Source organism: Macaca mulatta, chromosome 16 (genome assembly GCF_049350105.2).
Source record: "Macaca mulatta isolate MMU2019108-1 chromosome 16, T2T-MMU8v2.0, whole genome shotgun sequence".
NCBI classification, from domain to species: domain Eukaryota; kingdom Metazoa; phylum Chordata; class Mammalia; order Primates; family Cercopithecidae; genus Macaca; species Macaca mulatta.
Genome location: NC_133421.1, coordinates 48,409,801 through 48,430,842, shown reverse-complemented (window position 1 = coordinate 48,430,842; position 21,042 = coordinate 48,409,801). Strand labels below are relative to the sequence as shown.

At 44.9% G+C, this 21,042-nt stretch overlaps 1 protein-coding gene across 24 annotated transcripts in view; it reads right to left on the bottom strand.

The window, feature by feature from the left end:
• Positions 1 to 9,852, bottom strand: part of BCAS3 (BCAS3 microtubule associated cell migration factor) — a 712,862-nt gene extending 703,010 nt beyond the window's left edge. For all 24 annotated transcript variants that reach the window (XR_013406305.1, XR_013406308.1, XR_013406307.1 and 21 more), the window contains exons 1-3: positions 9,804 to 9,852; positions 7,818 to 7,905; positions 3,354 to 3,408 (exon numbers count right to left, since the gene is read on the bottom strand). Coding sequence is in view for 19 of the 24 variants with exons in the window: in XM_077970813.1 (XP_077826939.1) it covers positions 3,354 to 3,408; positions 7,818 to 7,900 (138 nt within the window). In the remaining 5 variants the exon portion in view is untranslated. The remainder of the gene's footprint in view (positions 1 to 3,353; positions 3,409 to 7,817; positions 7,906 to 9,803) is intronic.
• Between the last annotated feature and the right edge of the window lie 11,190 nt (positions 9,853 to 21,042).

The following is a 21,042-nucleotide window of genomic DNA, read 5'->3' as shown; positions in this document are numbered from 1 at the left end:
CGCCTAGGCCTCCCAAAGTGCTGGGATTACAGGTGTGAGCCACCGCACCCAGCACCACCTGATGTCTTTATAGAGGTCAATGTACTGCCATACTTTTTTTTCCTTTTCCCCCAGCACTGATTAAAAGCCCTTCTTCAAACAAGAGCAACTGATTTAGCCCTCTTATTTAGAGTCAAAACTTTCACCTCACTACTGAAAAGATTTATTTACTTCTTCTTTTATACTTCAGCACTGGTTTCTAACACACGTAAACACACTCATAAGTACAAAGTTATTTTTGAATGTTATATAACATAGCTATAATCATTGTGTCAGTCTGTATGCTGTCTTATTTGTTCACTGTAGAAAAAATAATTTTCATAGTGTACTATTGCCATAAGTATAATTTTTATTTACAGCAAATTATTCTATAGGGACCATGATATGTCATTTGCTTAACTGACATTTAAGCTGGTTACAGGTTTTTACACTGAAAATGTAAAAATTTCATACATACTGAAAAGTTCTAAGCTTTAACTTTTTCTTTGTTGAATTATTTTTTTAAAATAAATTTTTGGCCAGGTGCAGTGGCTTACGCCTGTAATCCTAGCACTTTGGGAAGCCAAGGCTGGAGGATCACCTGAGGTCAGGAATTCGAGACCAGCCTGGCTAACATGGTGAAACCTCATTTCTACTAAAAATACAAAAATTAGCCAGGCATGGTGGCACATGCCTGTAATCCCAGCTACTCAGGAGGCTGAGGCAGGAGAATCCCTTGAACCTGGTAGGCAGAGGTTGCAGTGAGCTCAGATCACGCCTTTGCACTCCAGCCTGAGCGACAAGAGTGAAACTTTATCTCAAAAACAAAAAAAAAAAAAATCAAATTTTCATAAGTAAAATTATTAGATCAAGACACAACCAAGGGCAACTTCCGGCCATCAATGCTATCATAACTAGAATTCAATGGGTGATAATTAAAGAAGCTGCTACCAGTCCAACAACACATGTTCTCTCTTTAGGAGGATATTTGCAGACCCAGAGAATACCTAGGCTCCGTGAATTTGATGATACCCAGAATAGAGCAGGAGGCAGAACACAATATTGGCAGAAGACATTATTTTTTAATGTCTGACCACAAAGTACCAACACAGGACTCTGAATTAAATGTGGGGAAAAAATGTTAGAAAGCACTGTTCTCATGTCAACCAAACAGTAGAAAAAATGTCTAATACGGGACGGGCACGGTGGCTCATGCCTGTAATCCCAGCACTTTGGGAGGCCAAGGCAGGCAGATCACAAGGTCAGGAGATCAAGACCATCGGCGAAACCCCGTCTCTACTAAAAATACAAAAATTAGCCGGACATGGCGGCAGGCGCCTGTAAGTCCCAGCTACTCGGGAGGCTGAGGTAGGAGAATGGTGTGAAGCCGGGAGGCAGGGATTGCAGTGAGCCAAGATCACGCCACTACACTCCAGCCTGGGTGACAGAGTGAGACTGTCTCAAAACAAAAAAAAAAAGAAAAAAAAAGTCTAATATAACAAAAAGTTACTCCTATTATTGCTTTCCTAAGCAAACTGTCATCAGTAGGTGCTAAAATGATGACGTCTCACCATTACAATTAGAAACTGTAATGTCTCTGGCTCATCTGATTATTTTGACTACTGATTGTATGCCAGAAATCTACATCTCTACCCTGGATCTCCAGTCTCAAGCTCCCTCCAGGAAAGACTACTTACTATTTGCTTTGCTTTATTTTATGCTTTATATAGATGACACCCTTTAAGCCTCAAAACAAACCTACGATGAATAAGATGATTAACCTGAGTTTACACATAAGGATACTGATGTTTAGAAAGGTTCAGTAACTTGTCTAGAACTAGTAAGATATAGAGCTGAAATATAAAGTCAGATCTAATATCAAAGTCTATGTTCTTTTTTTTTTTTTTTTTTTTTTGAGACGGAGTTTCACTCCTGTTGCCCAGGCTGGAGTGCAATCGTGTGATCTCGGCTCACCGCAACCTCTGCCTCCTCGGTTCAAGCAATTCTCCTGCCTCAGGCTTCCTGAGTAGCTGGGATTACAGGCGTGCACCACCACGCCCAGCAAATTTTTGTATTTTTAGTACCGACGGGGTTTCTCCATGTTGGTCAGGCTGGTCTGGAACTCCTGACCTCAGGTGATCCACCCACCTCAGCCTTCCAAAGTGCTGGAATTACAGGTATGAGCCACCATACCCGGCCCAAAGTCTATGTTCTTAATCACTAAGCTACTCTAAGCCTAATGTGCAAAATGTTAAGTTATAACTTCTCTGCCAAATAAAGCAAACAGCTACTAGGATCCTATTGTCCCCACTACATTCTTACTCCATTTATTACTGTTGGATTTTATTCCACTCTATTCCTCGATTCAAATGGCATCGCATTCATTAAGCCTTCTTTGATGTCATTCAAGTGAATTTAATTGTCCTTCTACTATATTACCATAACACTCTGTTTATTTTCTCCTTTTTTTCCCACTCAGCTTTTCAGGTTGAAGGCACTTTGTTTCCTAGGATCCTCTCATAAAGCTGGGACGCTGGATCTATGAATATCCTTTTTGAACACTCCAGTTACAGATACCCATGGTAGTCAAGGAAGACTACAAAACCATAAGGAGAAAGTATGGAAACCTCTCCCTTCAGTTGTCCCACTAGAACAGTGCTTCCCAAAGGTACCATTTCACAAGAATCACCTGAGAGTCTCACTATCCCTACAAGTTACCAGTTACCATCCCAAATCAATTGTGTTAAGACTCTGAGAGAGGAAATTATTACTTTTAATAAGTATGCCAAGTGATAACTAAGTTTGGCAATAGTATAAATAGCATACTAGATAATCCCAGTAAGGCAATTCTCATTCTTTATTCTCATATTTATATAAAAGGAACAGTAAAAGACTTATCAGTTAGAGTAACAGGATACCCTAGTTGGCACAAAAGTGCTTCTCAAGATAAAAGAGATGTAGATTTGTGTTCACGTATAATATTTAGCTGTTATCTAGTTAAGGAGTGCAGAGTGTATATTGCTTTTCTCCCTTCTGACAGGCAACACTTAAATAGGACAAGAAAATATAAACCTGCGAGAGTCCCAAATCTCTACTAACAATTCACCTTGATTCTTCTTAGGAGGGCAAAGTCCTGAGGAATAACATTTACGCCACGGTCATCACAACACTGCAGCACATCTAAACAATAATGTAGTCCCACCCTACCAATGCTCAGGATGCTAAAACACCAAAAACCTTTCTGAAGTTGCTGGTACTAGTGTCAAGTTTAGGAAACCAAACATTTCAGAGCTCTCCTGACCAAAGGGAAGCTGAAAGCACATATAGACACTTACCTGTGGCACAACATCCTGCAGAAAAGTCACAACACTTTCCATGTAGGACTGCTCTCTGGAAAAGGGTGAAATAGACAACACTGGTCAGGAGAGCTTAACATAGACCATGAAAAAAGCTCTATTTACAAGCCTTAATAAAGTCACTCGTTTTCTGTTGTTGTTGTTTGTGGTTTTGATTTTTTGTTGTTGTTGTTTTTTTTTTTTGAGACATGGTCTCATTCTGTCACCCAGGCTGGAGTGCAGTGGTGTGATCTCGGCTCACTGCTGCCTCGACCTCTGGGGCTTAAGCAATCCTCCCACCTCAGGATCTCAAGTAGCTGGGACTACAGACCTGCGCCACCACAACCAGCTAATTTTTGTATTTTTTGTAGAGATGGGGTTTCACCATGTTGCCCAGGCTGGTCTCAAACTTCTGAGCTCAAGCGGATCCTCCTGCCTCAGTCTTCCAAAGTGCTGGGATTACAGGCATCACTCATAATATTCAAATAAGGCAAAAAAAAAAAAAGGCTAACTCTTATCACCTGATATTTCTGCTAAACTACTTTCTGGTTTCAAGGGTCTTTATATATGTTATTAAATGTAAATGAGCTTTTAAACATTTTTAAACATTATCTCTTTTTAAAAGTCATACTCTCCTAATTTGATAGAGATAGTTTCTAAGTCATATTTGAAGGAGTGATGACAGAGACCTAAGGTAGGACCTTGCTCTTGAGTCAGAGCAGAAGAATGCCCTAATTAGAGCAAGTAAAACGACTGCTGATGACTCACTATCTAGTGACCTTCTCTTTAAATTGGTTATGAACCTAGTCCCTTACCTGTATATAGCAGGTGAGTCTACATTTTCTGGCAGATACAGGCATTAGAAGAAGCTATTAAGCCTTCACAGAACTTTTGGTATAGAAAAGACATACAAAAAAATTAAAATGCATAAAAATGAGGGAAAGCTGGGTGCAACAGCATGTGCCTGTAGTCCCAGCTATTTACGCAGCTGAGGTGGCAGCATCATTTGAACCCAGGAGTTGGCAGCCAGGCTAGGCAACATAGCAAGACCCCATCTCTAAAAAACAAACAAACAAAAAAAAGGGGAAAAACAACATTGTTAATTAAGTAAGGACACTAAATTAATGCATTTTAAATATAAAGTACATAAACTTCAGCAAGGGGAAAAAAATAATTTCTTCAAGATACTATTTTAGGCCAGGCATGGTGGCTCATGCCTATAATCCCAGCACTTTGGGAAGCCGAGGTGGGTGGATCACTTGAGGTCAGGAGTTCAAGACAAGCCTGGCCAACATGCTGAAACCCCATCTCCACTAAATATACAAAAATTCGCTGGGTCTAGTGGTGCACCCTGTAATTCCAGCTGCTCAGGAGGCTGAAGCAGTAGAATCACTTGAACCCAGGAGGTGGAGGCTGCAGTGAGTCAAGATTGCGCCACTGCACTCCAGCTTGGGCAAAAAGGAAAGACTCCGTCTCAAAAAAACAACAACAAAAAAATAAAAATACTAATTCAAATCCATTTCAAGAGAGATGTGAAAAATCACACTTGAAAATAATATGATTTATCATAAATCCTATTAAAAAAAGCAATATGCCCTAGAGACCTACAAAAATTGATTAGGCCTAAAAAAAAAAATTAGGCTACCTCTCCAACTTCATTTTTTGCCACTCTCCTTATTCTGATTCAGCCATATGCAACTTCAATTCCTAGCACACACCAAGTTCTTCTTTGAATCAAGACCTTTACACCACCTTTCTCTCTATCTGGATTCCTTCCCATCCCCTTTCCTTCCTTTTAGATAAGTGTTGCCTCCTCTGAGAGAGCTTCCGTGACACCCTTATATATATTTTCCTTTGTCATTCTCCATTGTAGTACACTGTGCACAATCACAGCCTATAAGTGTTTTACTTATTTACTTGTTTGCTTCAGCCTAGACAATTTGACAAAACCCCATCTCTACCAAAAATTAGGCCTAGAGCAGTAGCTCACACCCGTAATCCCAGAATTTTGGGAGGCCGAGGCAGGCAGATCACCTGAGGTCAGGAGTTTGAGACCAGCCTGGCCAACATGGAGAAACGCTGTCTCTACTAAAAAATACAAAATTAGCCAGGCATGGTGGCACATGCCTATAATCCCAGCTACTCGGGAGGCTGAGGCAGAAGAATCGCTTGAACCCAGGATGCAGAGGTTGTGGTGAGCCAAGATCACGCCACTGCACTCCAGCCTGAGCAAAGTAAGCAAAACTCCGTCTAAAAAAAAAAACAAAAAAACAATTAGCCAAGCATGGTGATCCACGTTTGTAATCCCAGCTACTTGGGAGGCTGAGGCAAAAGAATCATTTGAACCCAGAAGGCAGAGGTTGCAGTGAGCCAAGATCATCCCACTGCACTCCAGCCTGGGCATCGGAGCAAGACTCCATCTCAAAAAAAGGAAAAAAAAAAAAGAATTTTTTATATATATATATATATATACACACACACACACACAACATATATATTGATTGATTGATTTTATTTTTTTGGAGACAAAGTCTTGCTCTTGTCCCCCAGGCTGGAGTGCGATGGCACGATCTCAGTTCACTGCAACCTCTGCCTCCCAGGTTCAAGCAATTCTCCTGCCCCAGACTCCCAAGTAGCTAGGATTACAGGCTCCTGCCACCATGCCTGGCTAATTTTTGTAGTTTTAGTACAGACAGGGTTTCTCCATGTTGGTTGGGCTGGTCTCAAACTCCCGACCTCAGGTGATCCGCCCACTGCCTCAGCTTCCCAAAGTGCTGGAATTACAGGTGTGAGCCACCGCGCCCAGCCATATATTTTTTTTAAGACACAGTCTCACTCTGTCACCCAGGCTGGAGCGTAATGGCACAATCACAGCTTACCACAGCCTCAAGCTCCTGGGCCCAAGTGATCCTACCATCTCAGCCTCGTGAGTAGCTAAGGCTCCAGGCGCCTGCCACAACGCCTGGCTAATTTTTGTATTTTTTTAACACATGAGGGTTTCGGGATGTTGTTCAGGCTGGTGTCAAACTCCTGGGTTCAAGCAATCCTTCCACCTCAGCCTTCAAGTATACATATCTTTGGTGGGGCACGGTGGCTCACACATGTAATTCTAGCACTTTGGGAGGCCAAGGCAGGCAGATCACCTGAGGTCAGGAGTTTAAGACCAGCCTGGCCAACATGGCAAAACCCCATCTCTGCTAAAAATACAAAAATTGGCCAGGCGTGGTGGCACTCGCCTGTAATCCCAGCTACTTGGGAGGCTGAGGCAGGAGAATTGCTTGAATCTGGGAGGCAGGGGAGGAAGTGGAGGTTGCAGTGAGCCGAGATGGCGCCACTGCACTCCAGCCTGGGCGACAGAGTGAGACTCCATCTTAAAAAAACAAAAAAGTATACATATCTTCAAACCATATTAGATTATAAGCTCCTAGTAAGTATAGACATTCTTTGTCAAAGAATGCCAAAAACACAGAAACGTACTATGACACTTACTTTGAAACTTTCTGACATAGACCTAGACTAAGAGATACTTTTTTTACAGATAACACATGGATACATAGACAGGAACAACACACACTGGGGCCTATCAGAGTTGGGTGGGAACAGGGAGAGGATCAGCAAAAATAACTAATGGGGACTATGCTTAATACCTGGGTGATGAAACAATCTGTACAACAAACCCCTGCGACATGAGTTTCCCTATATAACGAACCTGCACATGTACCCTTGAACTTAAAAGTTAAAAGAGATACATTTTTACATCACTGTCTGGTAAATACATACATACACATCTATGTGCATGTCATGAAATAATACAAACTCCCAGCTATATTTTCTATTATATTCTATTTCATTTTTTTTTTCTTTGAAATGGAGTCTCGCTCTGTCGCCCAGGCTGGAGTGCAGTGGCATGATCTCAGCTCACTGCAAGCTCCGCCTCCCGGGTTCACACCATTCTCCTGCCTCAGCCTCCCAAGTAGCTGGGACTACAGGCGCCCACCACCACGCCCGGCTAACTTTTTGTATTTTTAGTAGAGACGGGGTTTCACCATGTTAGCCAGGATGGTCTCGATCTCCTGACCTCGTGATCCGCCCGCCCCGGCCTCCCAAAGTGCTGGGATTACAGGCATAAGTCACCGCGCCTGGCCTCTATTTCATTTTCTACTACAACTCCTGACCCACTAAACTGATTTGACAATCCACTAACTTGTTAAACTTGGAGTTTGAAAACACTGCTCTTCGGGATTTAGCAGTGTTCTTCATGTACTCTGTAAATGTGCTGAATACATCAACTTAACTCTCCAAATTCTTCATTTGGCCTTGGCAATTATTATTATTCATCCCATAAAGCCAACATTTAAAAGATTTTTACAAAAGTAACCGCTGTTCATAAAGAAAACCTAAATGTTAGCTACTATTCTGAGTAATATTTTCTTCAGCTATTGGGTTTATCTGAAATGTGCTTACGTGACAGCCTGGGGACGAACCACAACTCCACCAGTACAACGACTGGGTCTTCTTGGGGAATCTGTAGCCATAGCTTCATTCATAAAACCTGTTTCCAGAACAAAAAAATAGAAAAACATGGATCATTGTTGGGGGTAGGGAGGAAGATTTATGATTACTCACTAGAGATCCCTTGTCAAAAATGCCTCAAATGTAGGAAACTTTCCCAGAAATTCCTGTTACACCAGAAAGGGAAAAAAAGATGAAGTAGGTTTTTAATTTTTTTCAAATTATAATGAGGGGTTTGGGGGGTTATTATTATTTTTGAGATAAGAGTCTCGCTCTGTCGCCCAGGCTGAAGTTCAGTGGCACGATCTCTGCTCACCGCAATCTCTGCCTCCCAGGATCAAACAATTCTCCTGTCTAAGCCTCCAGAGTAGCTGAGATTACAGGCAAGCGCCACCATGCCGAGCTAAATTTTATATTTTTTTTTGTAGAGACGGGGTTTCACCATGTATCCCAGGCTGGTCTCAAACTCCTGAGCTCAAGCGATCCATCAGCCTTAGCCTCCCAAAGTGCTGAGATTACAGGCTTGAGCCACCGCGTCCATCCTGTTTTGTTTTTTGTTTTTTTTTTTTTTTTGAGACGGAGTCTCGCTCTGTTGCCCAGGCTGGAGTGCAGTGGCCGGATCTCAGCTCACTGCAAGCTCCGCCTCCCGGGTTTACGCCATTCTCCTGCCTCAGCCTCCCGAGTAGCTGGGACTACAGGCGCCCGCCACCTCGCCCGGCTAGTTTTTTTTTTTTTTTTTTTTTGTATTTTTAGTAGAGACGGGGTTTCACCATGTTAGCCAGGATGGTCTCGATCTCCTGACCTTGTGATCCGCCCGTCTCGGCCTCCCAAAGTGCTGGGATTACAGGCTTGAGCCACCGCGCCCGGCCTGTTTTGTTTTTTAATAGGACCAGGTCTCAGAACCACAAAACAATTTAAGGAAGACTCTTGCTGTACCCCCTTGGTCTGTCGTTAACATAAATTACAAGGGTAAGAGAACCAGATCATGGGACGGGAATTTACTTAAATTTTATGTTGAGATAGTGAAAATACACACGGTACAATATTTCAAGACCAAACGGAACAAGTGACATGATACCACTCTACCTTCCAATTAAACCTGTTGGGAATGTATGAGTAAAGACTGCATGGCCACAATTTCAATCACATTGGTAACACCTTGCTACTGTAACCTAATCACCAGAGTTTAATAAGTAACAAACAAGTCAAGCAATTATTTATTTGACTAGTAGAAAGTAGTCAAATAAGTAACATAAACTTATATGCTGTTACAGTCCTTTACCCTTTCCCGTCACATCAGTAAATGCTTATCCTAGAATTTTTCATGACCCTCTGAATCAGAGATTTTAAGAGCATGGAGTCGGCTTGGTTAAGGTTAAAAGAGGACTGACAGCAGTATCAAAGATCTCTTACAGGGCTCAGGGAAGCCCACAGCCTGGAACTCATCTTGAAGGCACCTAAAACCATCATTTGTAAGTAGGGAGCATTCACACCTGATGTGAAAACTCCAAACCTGTGCGCCCCACCTCCTACAACCAAAACACCCTCTGCCCCAACGAGCAGAGCCACCACCTCCTCAGAGGGTACCTGCACCTCCAGCCCCTCATCCCTCTCATTCTCATCCCATTCTTGCTTTCTCGAACCACAGTCTCCCAAGCCCTGTCCTTTAAGGGCCCTGTCTCCTGAGGACGACCCTCGCCAGCCCCTCAGGCCCCAGTCTCCTGAAAGACACTCGCACGGCACTGCCCACTTAACCTCCAACACGGAGCCACCGCTGCCCCCGGCCGCCCTCCGGCCCCTTGCACTGCTCCCCTCCCCCTCCAGTATCGACACCTCTCTCTTGTCGAATTCCTGCCAGCCCGACCCAGTCCCCTCACGCCGCCAGTCCCTCGTCCTCCCCAAGCCTCCCCAAAGCCAAAGCCCCGCCAGCCCTCTCACCGGCCGCCCCGCCGGTTAACGCTGTTCTCCAGCTCTAGGCTCACTGTTTGGAGTCTCCCCGCTTGATTGACGGCAGCCACTTCCTACCACGCCTCAGCGGAACCACCCCTCTAGCCAATCCCAGAAGCAAACCGGCTATGGCCGGGCACCGCCCTTGGAGGTCAGCTTCGCCAACCAGCAAGTAGGAAAGAGGCGGACCCGCCTCCTGAATGTGTCCAATCCGCTGGGGCTGGAGGGAAAACACAACAGCATGTAAGTTCGGGTGAAGCCGACGTGTCAGGTTCGGTTGCGAACGCAGGCAGCTGGGGAGTAATTACGAACATGTACATTTTTTTTGGAAGACAGAACCTTCGTGGCTTTGAAAAGAAAATCAATATGTTCCAGACTCCTGTCCCGCTCACGTGAGCGTCTCAAGTTGGAGCCGGAGGACAGGGAGACTGGTCTGTTTACATCGAATTCTCGCGACAGCTGGTTCGAAGCTCAGAGCACGTGGACATGGCAGCTGCCAATCACTTTTAGCTGGCCACTCACTCGTCCCACACTCGCCTTCTGCCCAGCCCTTGGCGATGTGTTTACCTTCCGGGAGCCTAGGCTGGCTCGCGCCGGTGATCAGCAGAGAAGGGGTTGATCTGAATAAGGGGCGCGGCCGGTAATCTCAACCATTTGAGCTAGGTTTGTAGACCACGCCTGACCCCTTCCTTGCCTCAGTTTCCATCTCCCTTATTGTTGAGTATCGAGATCTCGCCATTGTGATTTCATCAGTTACATTTATTAATATAAGTAGAGTAATACTGACTGATTTCTTGAACACTCAGCACAGGCCTTCGTATATTTCTTATACAGTACTCTATATGTATTATCAAATTTAATGTCAACGACAGGTCCGTGAGAGTATAGCTTAGGCATGGTGAGCTGGGGGCGGTGGATCACGCCTGTAATCCCAACATTTTGGGAGGCCAAGGCGGGAAGATCGCTTGAGGCCAGGAGTTCTAGAACAGCCTAGACAAAATGAAGAAACCCCTTCTCTACTAAAAATAGCCAGGTGTGGTGGCGGTTGCCTGTAATCCCAGCTACTCAGGAGGCAGAAGAATTGCTTGAACCGGAGAGGCGGAGGTTGCAGTGAGCCTAGATCGCGCCATTGCACTCCAGCACTTTAGCCTGGGTGATAGAGTGGAGTCCCTCTCTTAATTAATTAATTAATTAATTAAAATTTTCAAAAATTAAAAAAAAAAATTAAAGAAAAGGCCGGGCGCGGTGGCTCACGCCTGTAATCCCAGCCTTTTGGGAGGCTGAAACGGGCAGATCACTTGAGGTCAGGAGGTCAAGACCAGCCTGGCCAACACTGTGAAACTCTGTCTCTACTAAAAATACAAAAATTAGCCGAGTGTGGTGGTGCACGCCTGTAATCCCAAGTACTGAAGAGGCTGAGGCAAAATCGCTTGAATCCGAGACATGGAGGTTGCAGTGAGCCGAGATCGCGCAATTGCACTCCGGCCTCTGGGCGACAGAGCGAGACCCTCACTCAAAAAAAACAGAAGAATATATTTGGATATATTGAAATAACTTGAAAATGTCGGATTGAAATAATTTGATAATGTGGAATTGTAACATTGAAAAGGAGGCCTAGCATGACTAATTCCATTTTGCTCCTAAACTCCCCACTCCCACCCCTGGGTGATATCTAAGTTAACCGCTTTTGCTTATCTCTGCACGTAGACCAAGCTAACTATGGGAGGAATTTATAGTTTAACTTTAAAGCAAGGATGATAACAGTCCCTTCCCAAAACTAATCCCCAAGGAGATAAGGAGGGTGTACACACAAGTAACAATGTTGGGAGTTTGAGAAAGTGTTGTGACCTGACCAGTAACAGAGAGGCTTCCGTCCTCGAGGAACCCTCGCTGGTGCCCAGATGTCTACAGTCATCAGTCACCCCTTGATTTCAACCCCCTCTTCTTCCCCCTGCCCTTAACACAAAAAGAGCCTGAAATGTGTATTAACTTAAGATGGTTCTTTAGGCTGGGCGTGGTGGCTCACACCTGTGATCCCAGCACTTTGGGAGGCCAAGATGGGTGGATCACCTGAGGTCAGGAGTTCAAGACGAGTCTGACCAACATGAAGAAACCCCTTCTCTACTAAAAATACAAAAATTAGCTGGGTGTGGAGGTGTGCGCCTGTAGTCCCAGCTACTCGGGAGGCTGAGACAGGAGAATTACGTAAACCCGGGAGGTGGAGGTTGCAGTGAGCCGAGATCAAGACACTGCACTCCAGCCTGGGCAACACAGCAGGACTCCGTCTCTCTTTTTTTTTTTTTTTTTTTTTTTTTGAGACGGAGTCTCACTCTGTCACCAGGCTGGAGTACAGTGTCTCGATTTCAGCTCACTGCAACCTCTGCCTCCCTGGTTTAAGTGATTCTCCTGTCCCAGCCTCCCGAGTAGCTGGGATTACAGGCATCTGCCACCGTGTCCAGCTAATTCTTTGTATTTTTAGTAGAGACAGGGTTGCACCATTTTGGCCAGGAAGGTCTTGAACTCCTGACCTCATGATCCAGCCACTCTGGCCTCCCAAAGTGCTGGGATTACAGTCGTGAGCCACCATGCCCAGCCAAAAAGATAGTTCTTTAATATATTATTCTGTAATTTTCTGGGTTTGCTAGCTCTCAGAAATAAAGTTACTACCCTTGCTCTAACTCCTTGACTCTTCACCCATTGGCTGTCATGCAGTGAGCAGAACAAGTTTGGACTTGGTTACAGGATGAGAGTGAGAGGTGAAGCCAGCTGGACTTCCTGGGTGAAGTGGGAACTTGGAGAACTTTTCTGTCCTACAAGAGGATTGTAAAACACACCAATCAGCACTCTGTAGCTAGGACTGGAAAACGCACCAGTCAGCACTCTGTAGCTAGCAAGGGGATTGTAAAGTGCCCCAATCAGCACTCAGTAAAAACGCACCAATCAGCGCTCTGTAGCTAGCAAGGGGATTGTAAAATGTACCAATCAGCGCTCTGTAAAAACGCACCAATCAGTGCTCTGTAGCTAGCAGGAGGATTGTAAAACGCACCAATCAGTGCTCTGTAAAATGCACCAATCAGCGCTCTGTAAAACTTACCAATCAGCAGGAGTCTAAAAGCCAATCACGGGGAAGACTGAAAAAAGGACACTCTGATAGGACAGAAACGGAACATGGGAGGGGACAATAAGAGAATAAAAGCTGACCACCCCCAACCCCCAACCTTGTGGCAGAGGCAACCTGCTCCATGCCTTTGTGCTCTGTGGTACACTAAAAGATTTGCTCTTTCACTCTTCACAATAAATCTTGCTGCTGCTCACTCTTTGGGTCCGTGCCACCTTTAAAAGCTGTAACACTCACCGGGAAAGTCCTCAGCTTCATTCTTGGAAGTCAGAGAGACCACAAACCCACTGGAAGCAACCAACTCCGGACACAAAGGGAAAGAATCAAAGATGTTCAAATCCAACAAACCTTAAAGGTGTTAGAAAAAAAAAAAAAAAAAACGGATGTTTTCTGTGTTTTGGGCTTGATCGGCTGAGTAGTCCCATTTACAAATAGGATGAACACTAGCTGAGTTATACATTTCTTAGTAAATTTCTGTGCCTTCATTGTTTCATCCTTTGCAAATTGTAGAAGGAATATTATGGGCTGGGTGTGGTGGCTCAGGCCTGTAATCTCAACACTTTAGGAGGCCAAGGCGGGAGGATCATGAGGTCAGGAGATTGAAACCATCCTGACTAACATGGTGAAATCCCATCTCTACTAGAAATACAAAAAATTAGCCGATCATGGTGGTGGGCGCCTGTAGTCCCAGCTACTCTGGAGGCTGAGGCAGGAGAATGGAGAGAACTCGGGAGGTGGAGCTTGCAGTGAGCCGAGATCGCACCACTGCACCACTGCACTCCAGCCTGGGCGACAGAGCGAGACTCCATCTCAAAAAAAAAAAAAAAAAATTATTATGAGCCTCATAGGCTTTCTTTTTAGCAGGGGCATAGGAGGGAGTCAGTTTTGCTGTCGCCCAGGCTGGAGTGCAATGGTGCAATCATAGCTTACTGCAACCTCCAACTCCTGGGCTCATGTGATCCTCCCACCTCAGCCTCCTAAGTAGCTGGATTTACAGGCACACACCAACATGCCTGGCTAATTAAAAAATTTTTTTTTGTAGAGACAGGGCCTCCCTATGTTGCCCAGGCTGATCTTGAACTCCGGGGCTCAAGTGATTCTCCCATCTCAGCCTCCCAAAGTGCTAGGATTACAGGTGTGAACCACTGCACCCGACCCATAGGCTTTTTATGAGTAAATAAGGTTTTTTTTTCTTTTTTTTGTTTGTTTGTTCTTTTGAGACAGAGTCTCACTCTGTCGTCTAAGCTGGAGTGCAGTGGCGTGGTCTTGGCTCACTGCAACATCCAACTCCTGAGTTCAAGCAATTCTTCTGCCTCAGCCTCCCAAATAGCTGGGACTACAGGCACGTGCCACCATGCCTGGCAAATTTTTGTATTTTTGGTAGAGACGGGGTTTCACCATATTGGCCAAGCTGGTCTGGAACTCCTGACCTCATGATCTGCCTGCCTCGGCCTCCCAAAGTGCTGAGATTACAGGCGTGAGCCACCACTGCGCCTGGCCATTTTTCCTTTTTTCTTTTTTTTTCTTTTTTCTTTTTTTTGAGACAGTGTCACTCTGTCTCCCAGGCTGGAGTGCAGTGACGCAATCATAGCTCACTGCTACCTTGACCTCCCAGACTCGAGTGATCCTCCCACCTCAGCCTCCTGACTAGCTGGGATGGCAGACCTGCACCACCACTCGTGGCTAATTTTTGCATTTTTTATTTTCTTGTTTTCTTTTTCTTTCTTTCTTTCTTTCTTTCTTTTCTTTTTTTTTTTTTTTAATGGAGACAGAGTCTTTGCACTGTCACCCAGGCTAGAGTGCAGTGGCACTATCTCAGTTCACTGCAACCTCCGTGTCCTGAGTTCAAGCAATTCTTCTGCTTCAGCCTCCCGAGTAGCTGGGATTGCAGGCGCCCACCACCACCCGGCCATTTTTATATTTTTTCTAGAGATGGAGTTTCGCCATGTTGCCCAGGCTGGTCTTGAACTCTTGAGCTCGAGTGATGTGCCCGCCTCAGCCTCCCAAAGTTCTGGGATTACAGGCATGAGTCATCCGCCCGGCCCAAACTTAAAGTTCTTAGATCAAAGCAGAAATTTCTCCAAATGCACCAGGCGCAGTGGTTTATGCCTGTAATCCCAGCACTTTGGGAGGCGGAGGCAGGCGGATCACCTGAAGTCGGGAGTTTGAGACCAGCCTGACCAACGTGGAGAAACCCCATCTCTAAGGGCCGGGCGCAGTGGCTCATACCTCTAATCCCAGCACTTTGAGAGGCCAAGGCGGGCGGATGATGAGGTCAGGAGATCGAGACCATCCTGACCAGCACCGTGAAACCCCGTCTCTACTAAAAATACAAAACATTAGCCGGGCGTGGTGGCAGGCGCCTGTGGTCCCAGCTACTCAGGAGGCTGAGGCGGGAGAATGGCGTGAACCCGGGAGTTGGAGCTTGCAGTGAGCCGAGATGGCGCCACTGCACTCCAGCCTGGGCAACAGAGTGAGACTCCATCTCAGAAACAAAAAAAAGAAATTTCTCCAAATGAACTACCAACCAGTTCTAATTACCCCGTTTTATTATCCACAAAGATGGTTTGAGATTCTCTTATGAGCCTTCACTGGAGATAAAACGTGTGGTGATCATATTTTTTAATGGAAGTAACTAGTGGGTGCTTTGTACATATTGCCAGCTCATGAGTCACATCAAAGTACAGAGACATGGAGAAACGTGTCAGTGAACTATTTGTTCTTGATACCTAGCAATCCCAGCTACGAAACTCATTTTTAGTGGAAAAAAGTAACTTTAAGCAAGAGTTCTTTGTTCTTCCAATTGGTACCTTGGCCCAGTATAATAAATTACTAATGACCAAGATTGCCTCTCCTATGGCCCTACAGAACAAAAAAACAAAATCCCTAGAGAATAATCAGAGCTGTCCTTATGCAAACCAAATTTCAAGATCAGTGTGTACTTTCTGGTGTGTTTTTGTTTTGGTTAGGATTCTTCTTTTGGTTTGTTTGTTTTTGAAGACTTAAGCTATTGCCTCACTGACCCAGGCCACCAAAAACACTTGAATAATGATCCTATGATTTCAGCAGCAGGGAAATAACCTGTTTGCACACAAAACTGTGGTGGACATTAGTATTTTAATTTTCAGCTAAGTAAAATTTTAAAACGTTTAAAAAATAAAACCCTATCACTTTTCTCTAAAATCCTCTAGCTACAAGATAAAAACACATTGATTACTCATGATATTGACTTTTTCTGATGCATTCCTTAGGTTACAATTTTTAAACACTACCTTTTGTATTAATCTCCTAAAAAGTAGAATCCCAAAATTCATAGAATAGCAAAACCAACATAATCCAAAATCCTATCACCTCACCTCTATTAATTACAATTAGTGCCTGCCATTTGTCCATCCTGAATACTAGGTACTAGGTAATTATGCTTTCTAACACAGCATTTCCTCATAATTTCTATTCAAAATTTTAAGTCTTTGCAGTTGTTTATTATGCTGGATCCCTCTGCTCATTCCCAAGTCCAGCAAATAACCTGAAGATGGCCAGGAGTGGTGGCTCATGCCTATAATCCCAGCACTTTGGGAGGCCAAGCCAGGTGGATCGCCTGAGGTCAGGAGTTCCAGACCAGCCTGGCCAACATGGTGAAATCCCTTCTCTATTAAAAATACAAAAATTAGCTGGGCGCGGTGCACTCCTGTAATCTTAGCTACTCGAGAGACTGAGGCAGGAGAATTGCTTGAACCCAGGACGGGGAAGTTGCAGTGAGCCGAGGCTGCGTCACTGCACTCTAGTCTGGGCAACAGAGCAAGACTCCATCTCAAAAAAACAAACAAACAAATCCTGAAGACATGGTGATTATTTTCCTTTAGTTTTTCATTCTTTTGAAAGCAACTAGTATCTATAAAGTAGTCATAGAATTTATCATCTTGTCAGGACACTTTTGTGAAATGAGGCTCTTCTAATAATTACACACACACACACACACACACACACACACACACACAAAAAGTAAACTAGGACTGTTCCAGGCAAACTATTAAGTATGGTCATCCTTCATCTCTTTTTCTTTTTTTTTTAGAGACAGGGTCTTGCTCTGTCACTCAGGCTAGAGTACAGTGGTGCAATCAGAATTCACTGCACCCTCAACCTTCTCGGTTCAAGGGATCCTCCTGCCTCAGCCCAGGTGCGTACCACCACACCCAGCTAATTTTTTAATTTTTTGTAGAGACAGGGTCTCACTTTGTTACCCAGGCTGGTCTCAAACTCCTGGGTTCAACCAATCCGCCTGCCTTTGCCTCCCAAAGTGTTGGGATTACATGAGTGAGTCACAGCCAGGCCAAGTATGGTCATTCTTTATCTTTGACACATCGGTGCTGCTTTGTAACTGCTTATAATTCTATTGCCTGTAACTAAAATGTAACAAAATCTCTTTACCAGAAACCATTATTTGTTTCATTTATTCTCCATGATGCTCTATTCATTAACAGGAACAATTAAATGTCAGAGCTCCTACTATTGGCCAGGCACGATGGTGTCAGAGGCCTTTGAACTGGAGCAACTCCATCTTGAATAGGGGTGTGTAAAATGAGGCTGAGACCTACTGGGTTGCAGTCCCAGGAGGTTAGGCCTTCTAAGTCACAGGATCAGAGAGGACGTCAGCACAAGATACACGTTATAAAGACCTTAACTAATAAAACACGTTGCAGGAAAGAAGCCTGCCAAAATCCACCAAAACCAAGATGGCAACAAGAGTGACTTCCTCACTGCTCATTATATATGAATTATAATACATTAGCATGCTAAAAGATACTCCTACCAGGGCCAGGAGAGTTTACAAATACCATGGCAATGTCAGGGGGTTACCATATATTGTCTAAAAAGGGGAGGAACCCTCAGTTTCGAGAATTGCCCACCCCTTTCCCAGAAAAGTCATGAATAATCCACCCCTTGTTAAGCATATAATCAAGAAATAACCATAAACATGGCCAACTAGCAGCTCATCCTGCTGTTCTGTCTATGGAATAGGCATTCTTTTTTTGAGACGGAGTCTCGCTGTCTCCCAGGCTGGAGTGCACTGGCTGAATTCCAGCTCACTGCAAGCTCCACCTCCCGGGTTCACACCATTTTCCTGCCTCAGCCTCCCGAGTAGCTGGGACTACAGGCACCTGCCACCACACCCGGCTAATTTTTTGTGTTTTTAGTAGAGATGGGGTTTCACCGTGTTAGCCAGGATGGTCTCAATCTCCTGACCTCGTGATCCGCCCACCTCAGCCTCCCAAAGTGCTGGGATTACAGGCTTGAGCCACCACGCCTGGCCTGGAATAGGCATTCTTTATTCCTTTACTTTACTAATGAACTTGCTTTCACTTTATGGACTCACCCCGAATCTTTTCTTGTGCAAGAGCCAAGAACCGTATCTTGGGATCTGGATCAGGACCCCTTTCCAGTAACAGTAGCTCAGGTCTGGAATCCCAACACTTTGGGTGGCTGAGGTGGGAGGATTGCTTGAGCCTAGGAGTTTGAGACCAGCCTGGTCAACATAGTGAAACCCCATCGCTACTAAAAATACAAAAATTAGCTGGGCGTGGTGGCCCATGCCTGTAGTCCTAGCTGCTGGGGAGGCTGAGGCAGCGGGATCACAGGAGTCCAAGAGTTCGAAGCTGCAGTGAGTTGTGATTGCGCCACTGCACTCCACACTGGGCAACCAAATGAGACCCTGTCTCTCCAAAAAAAAAACCATAGACAGTTATGAAGATACAGCAAAGTGAAACTGCTGACAAGGACCAAATCTTGTTTTTGTTGTTGTTTTGTTTTGTTTTGAAACAGAGTCTTGCTTGGTCACCCAGGCTGGAGTGCAGTGACTCAATCTCAGCTCACTGCAACCTCTGTCCCCTGGGTTCAAGTGATCCTCTTGCCTCAGCCTCCTGAGTAGCTGGGATTACAGGGGTGCACCACCATGTGTGTGCCACCATGCCGAGCTAATTTTTGTATTTTTAGTGGAAATGTGTTTTCATCATGTTGGCCGAGCTGGTCTCATACTCCTGAGCTCAGGTGATCCGTTTCTACTAAAAGTAGAAAAAGGCCGGGCGCGGTGGCTCATGCCTGTAATCCCAGCACTTTGGGAGGCCGAGGTGGGCAGAACACAAGGTCAGGAGATCGAGACCACGGTGAAACCCCGTCTCTACTAAAAATACAAAAAATTAGCCAGGCGCGGTGGCGGGCGCCTGTAGTCCCAGCTACTCAGGAGGCTGAGGCAGGAGAATGGCGGGAACCCGGGAGGCAGAGCTTGCAGTGAGCCGAGATCGCACCACGGCACTCCAGCCTGGGCGACAGAGCGAGACTCTGTCCCAAAAAAAAAAAAAAAAAAAAGTAGAAAAATTAGCCAGGCGTGGTGGTGCACAGCTGTAGTCCCAGCTACTCAGGAGGCTGAGGCAGTAGAATCACTTGAACCCATGAGCCGGAGGTTGCAGTGAGCCGACATTGAGCCACTGTACTCTAGCTTGGGGATGACAGAGCAAAACTCTGTCTCAAAAAAATTAAAAAGCCACTTCCTCTGGTCTTCATGTTTTCTTTTTTCTCTTTCTTCTTCTTCTTTTTTTTTTTTTTTTTTATTTTGTTGTTGTTGTTGAGACGGAGTCTTGCTTTGTCTTGACTCACTGCAACCTCCACCTCCTGGGTTCATGCAATTCTCCTGCCTCAGCCTCCCGAGTAGCTGGGATTACAGGCATGTGCCACCACGCCTGGCTAATTTTTTTATTTTTAGTAGAGACAAGGTTTCACCACGTTGGCCAGGCTGGTCTCAAACTCCTGACCTCAAGTGATCCACCCACCTCAGCCTCCCAAAGTACTGGGATTACAGGCGTGAGCTACCATGCCTGGCCCTATCATGGTTTCTGAAAAGAAATATGCAGTCATTTAAATTAGTCCTGTGTAGGTCAGTATGCATTATATTTTTCCTCTGGTGGCTTTCAAGATTGTTTTCTCTTTACTTTTTAGCAATTTGCTTATGTCAGGATTTCTTAATGTTTTCTGTTTGGGGATTTGCTGAGTTTGAATTTGTAGGTTTATGACTTTCACTAGACTTAGGATGTTTTAAAGCCATATTTATTATTATTATTATTATTATTATTATTATTATTATTATTATTTTGAGTCAGGGCCTCACTCTGTTGCGAAGGCTCGAGTGTAGTGGCCCGATCTCAGCTCAATGTAACCTCTGCCTCCCAGGTTCAGGTGGTTCTCCTGCCTCAGCCTCCTGAGTAGCTGGAACTACAAGTGTCCACCACCATGCCTGGGTAATTTTTGTATTTTTAGTACAGACAGGGTTTCACCATGTTGGCCAGAATGGTCTCAAACTCCTAACCTCAAGTGATCCACCCACCTTGGCCTCACAAAGTGCTGGGAATACAGGCGTATTCCATGCCCAGCGTATTTTTTTTTTTTTTTTTTTTAGTACCACATTCTTTTCTGTTTCCATTTGTTTTTTGTTTTGTTTTGTTTTGTTTTTGTTTTCGCAACAAAGTCTCACTTTGTCACCCAGGCTAGAGTGCAATGGTACATTCTTGGCTTGCTGCAAACTCTGCCTCCCGGGTTCAAGCGATTCTCCTGCCTCAGCCTCCCGAGGAGCTGGGATTACAGGCACCTGACACCACGCCCAGCTGATTTTTGTATTTTTAGTAGAGATGGGGTTTCACCATGTTGCCCAGGCTGGTCTTGAACTCCTGACCTCAGGTGATCCCCCCGCCTCAGCCTCCCAAACTGCTGAGATTACAGGCATGAGCCACTGCACCCGACCAGTTTTCATTTTGTTACTTTGTGTTTTGTGTAAGAGACAGGGCCTAGCTATGTCATCATGGAACACTATAGTCCAGATGTCATCATGGAACACTATAGTCCAGAACTCTTGGGCTCAGGCAATCCTCCCACCTCAGCTTCCTGAGTAGCTCGGATTACAGGAATGCACCACCATACCCAGCTTGCTTTAACTCTCTTTTTCCTTTTGCTAAAACTTTTGTTACTTTTATTATTTATTTTTGAGACAGAGTCTCACTCTGTTGCCCAGGCTGGTGTGCAGTGGTGTGATCACGGCTCACTGAAGCCTCAACCCCCTGGGGCCAA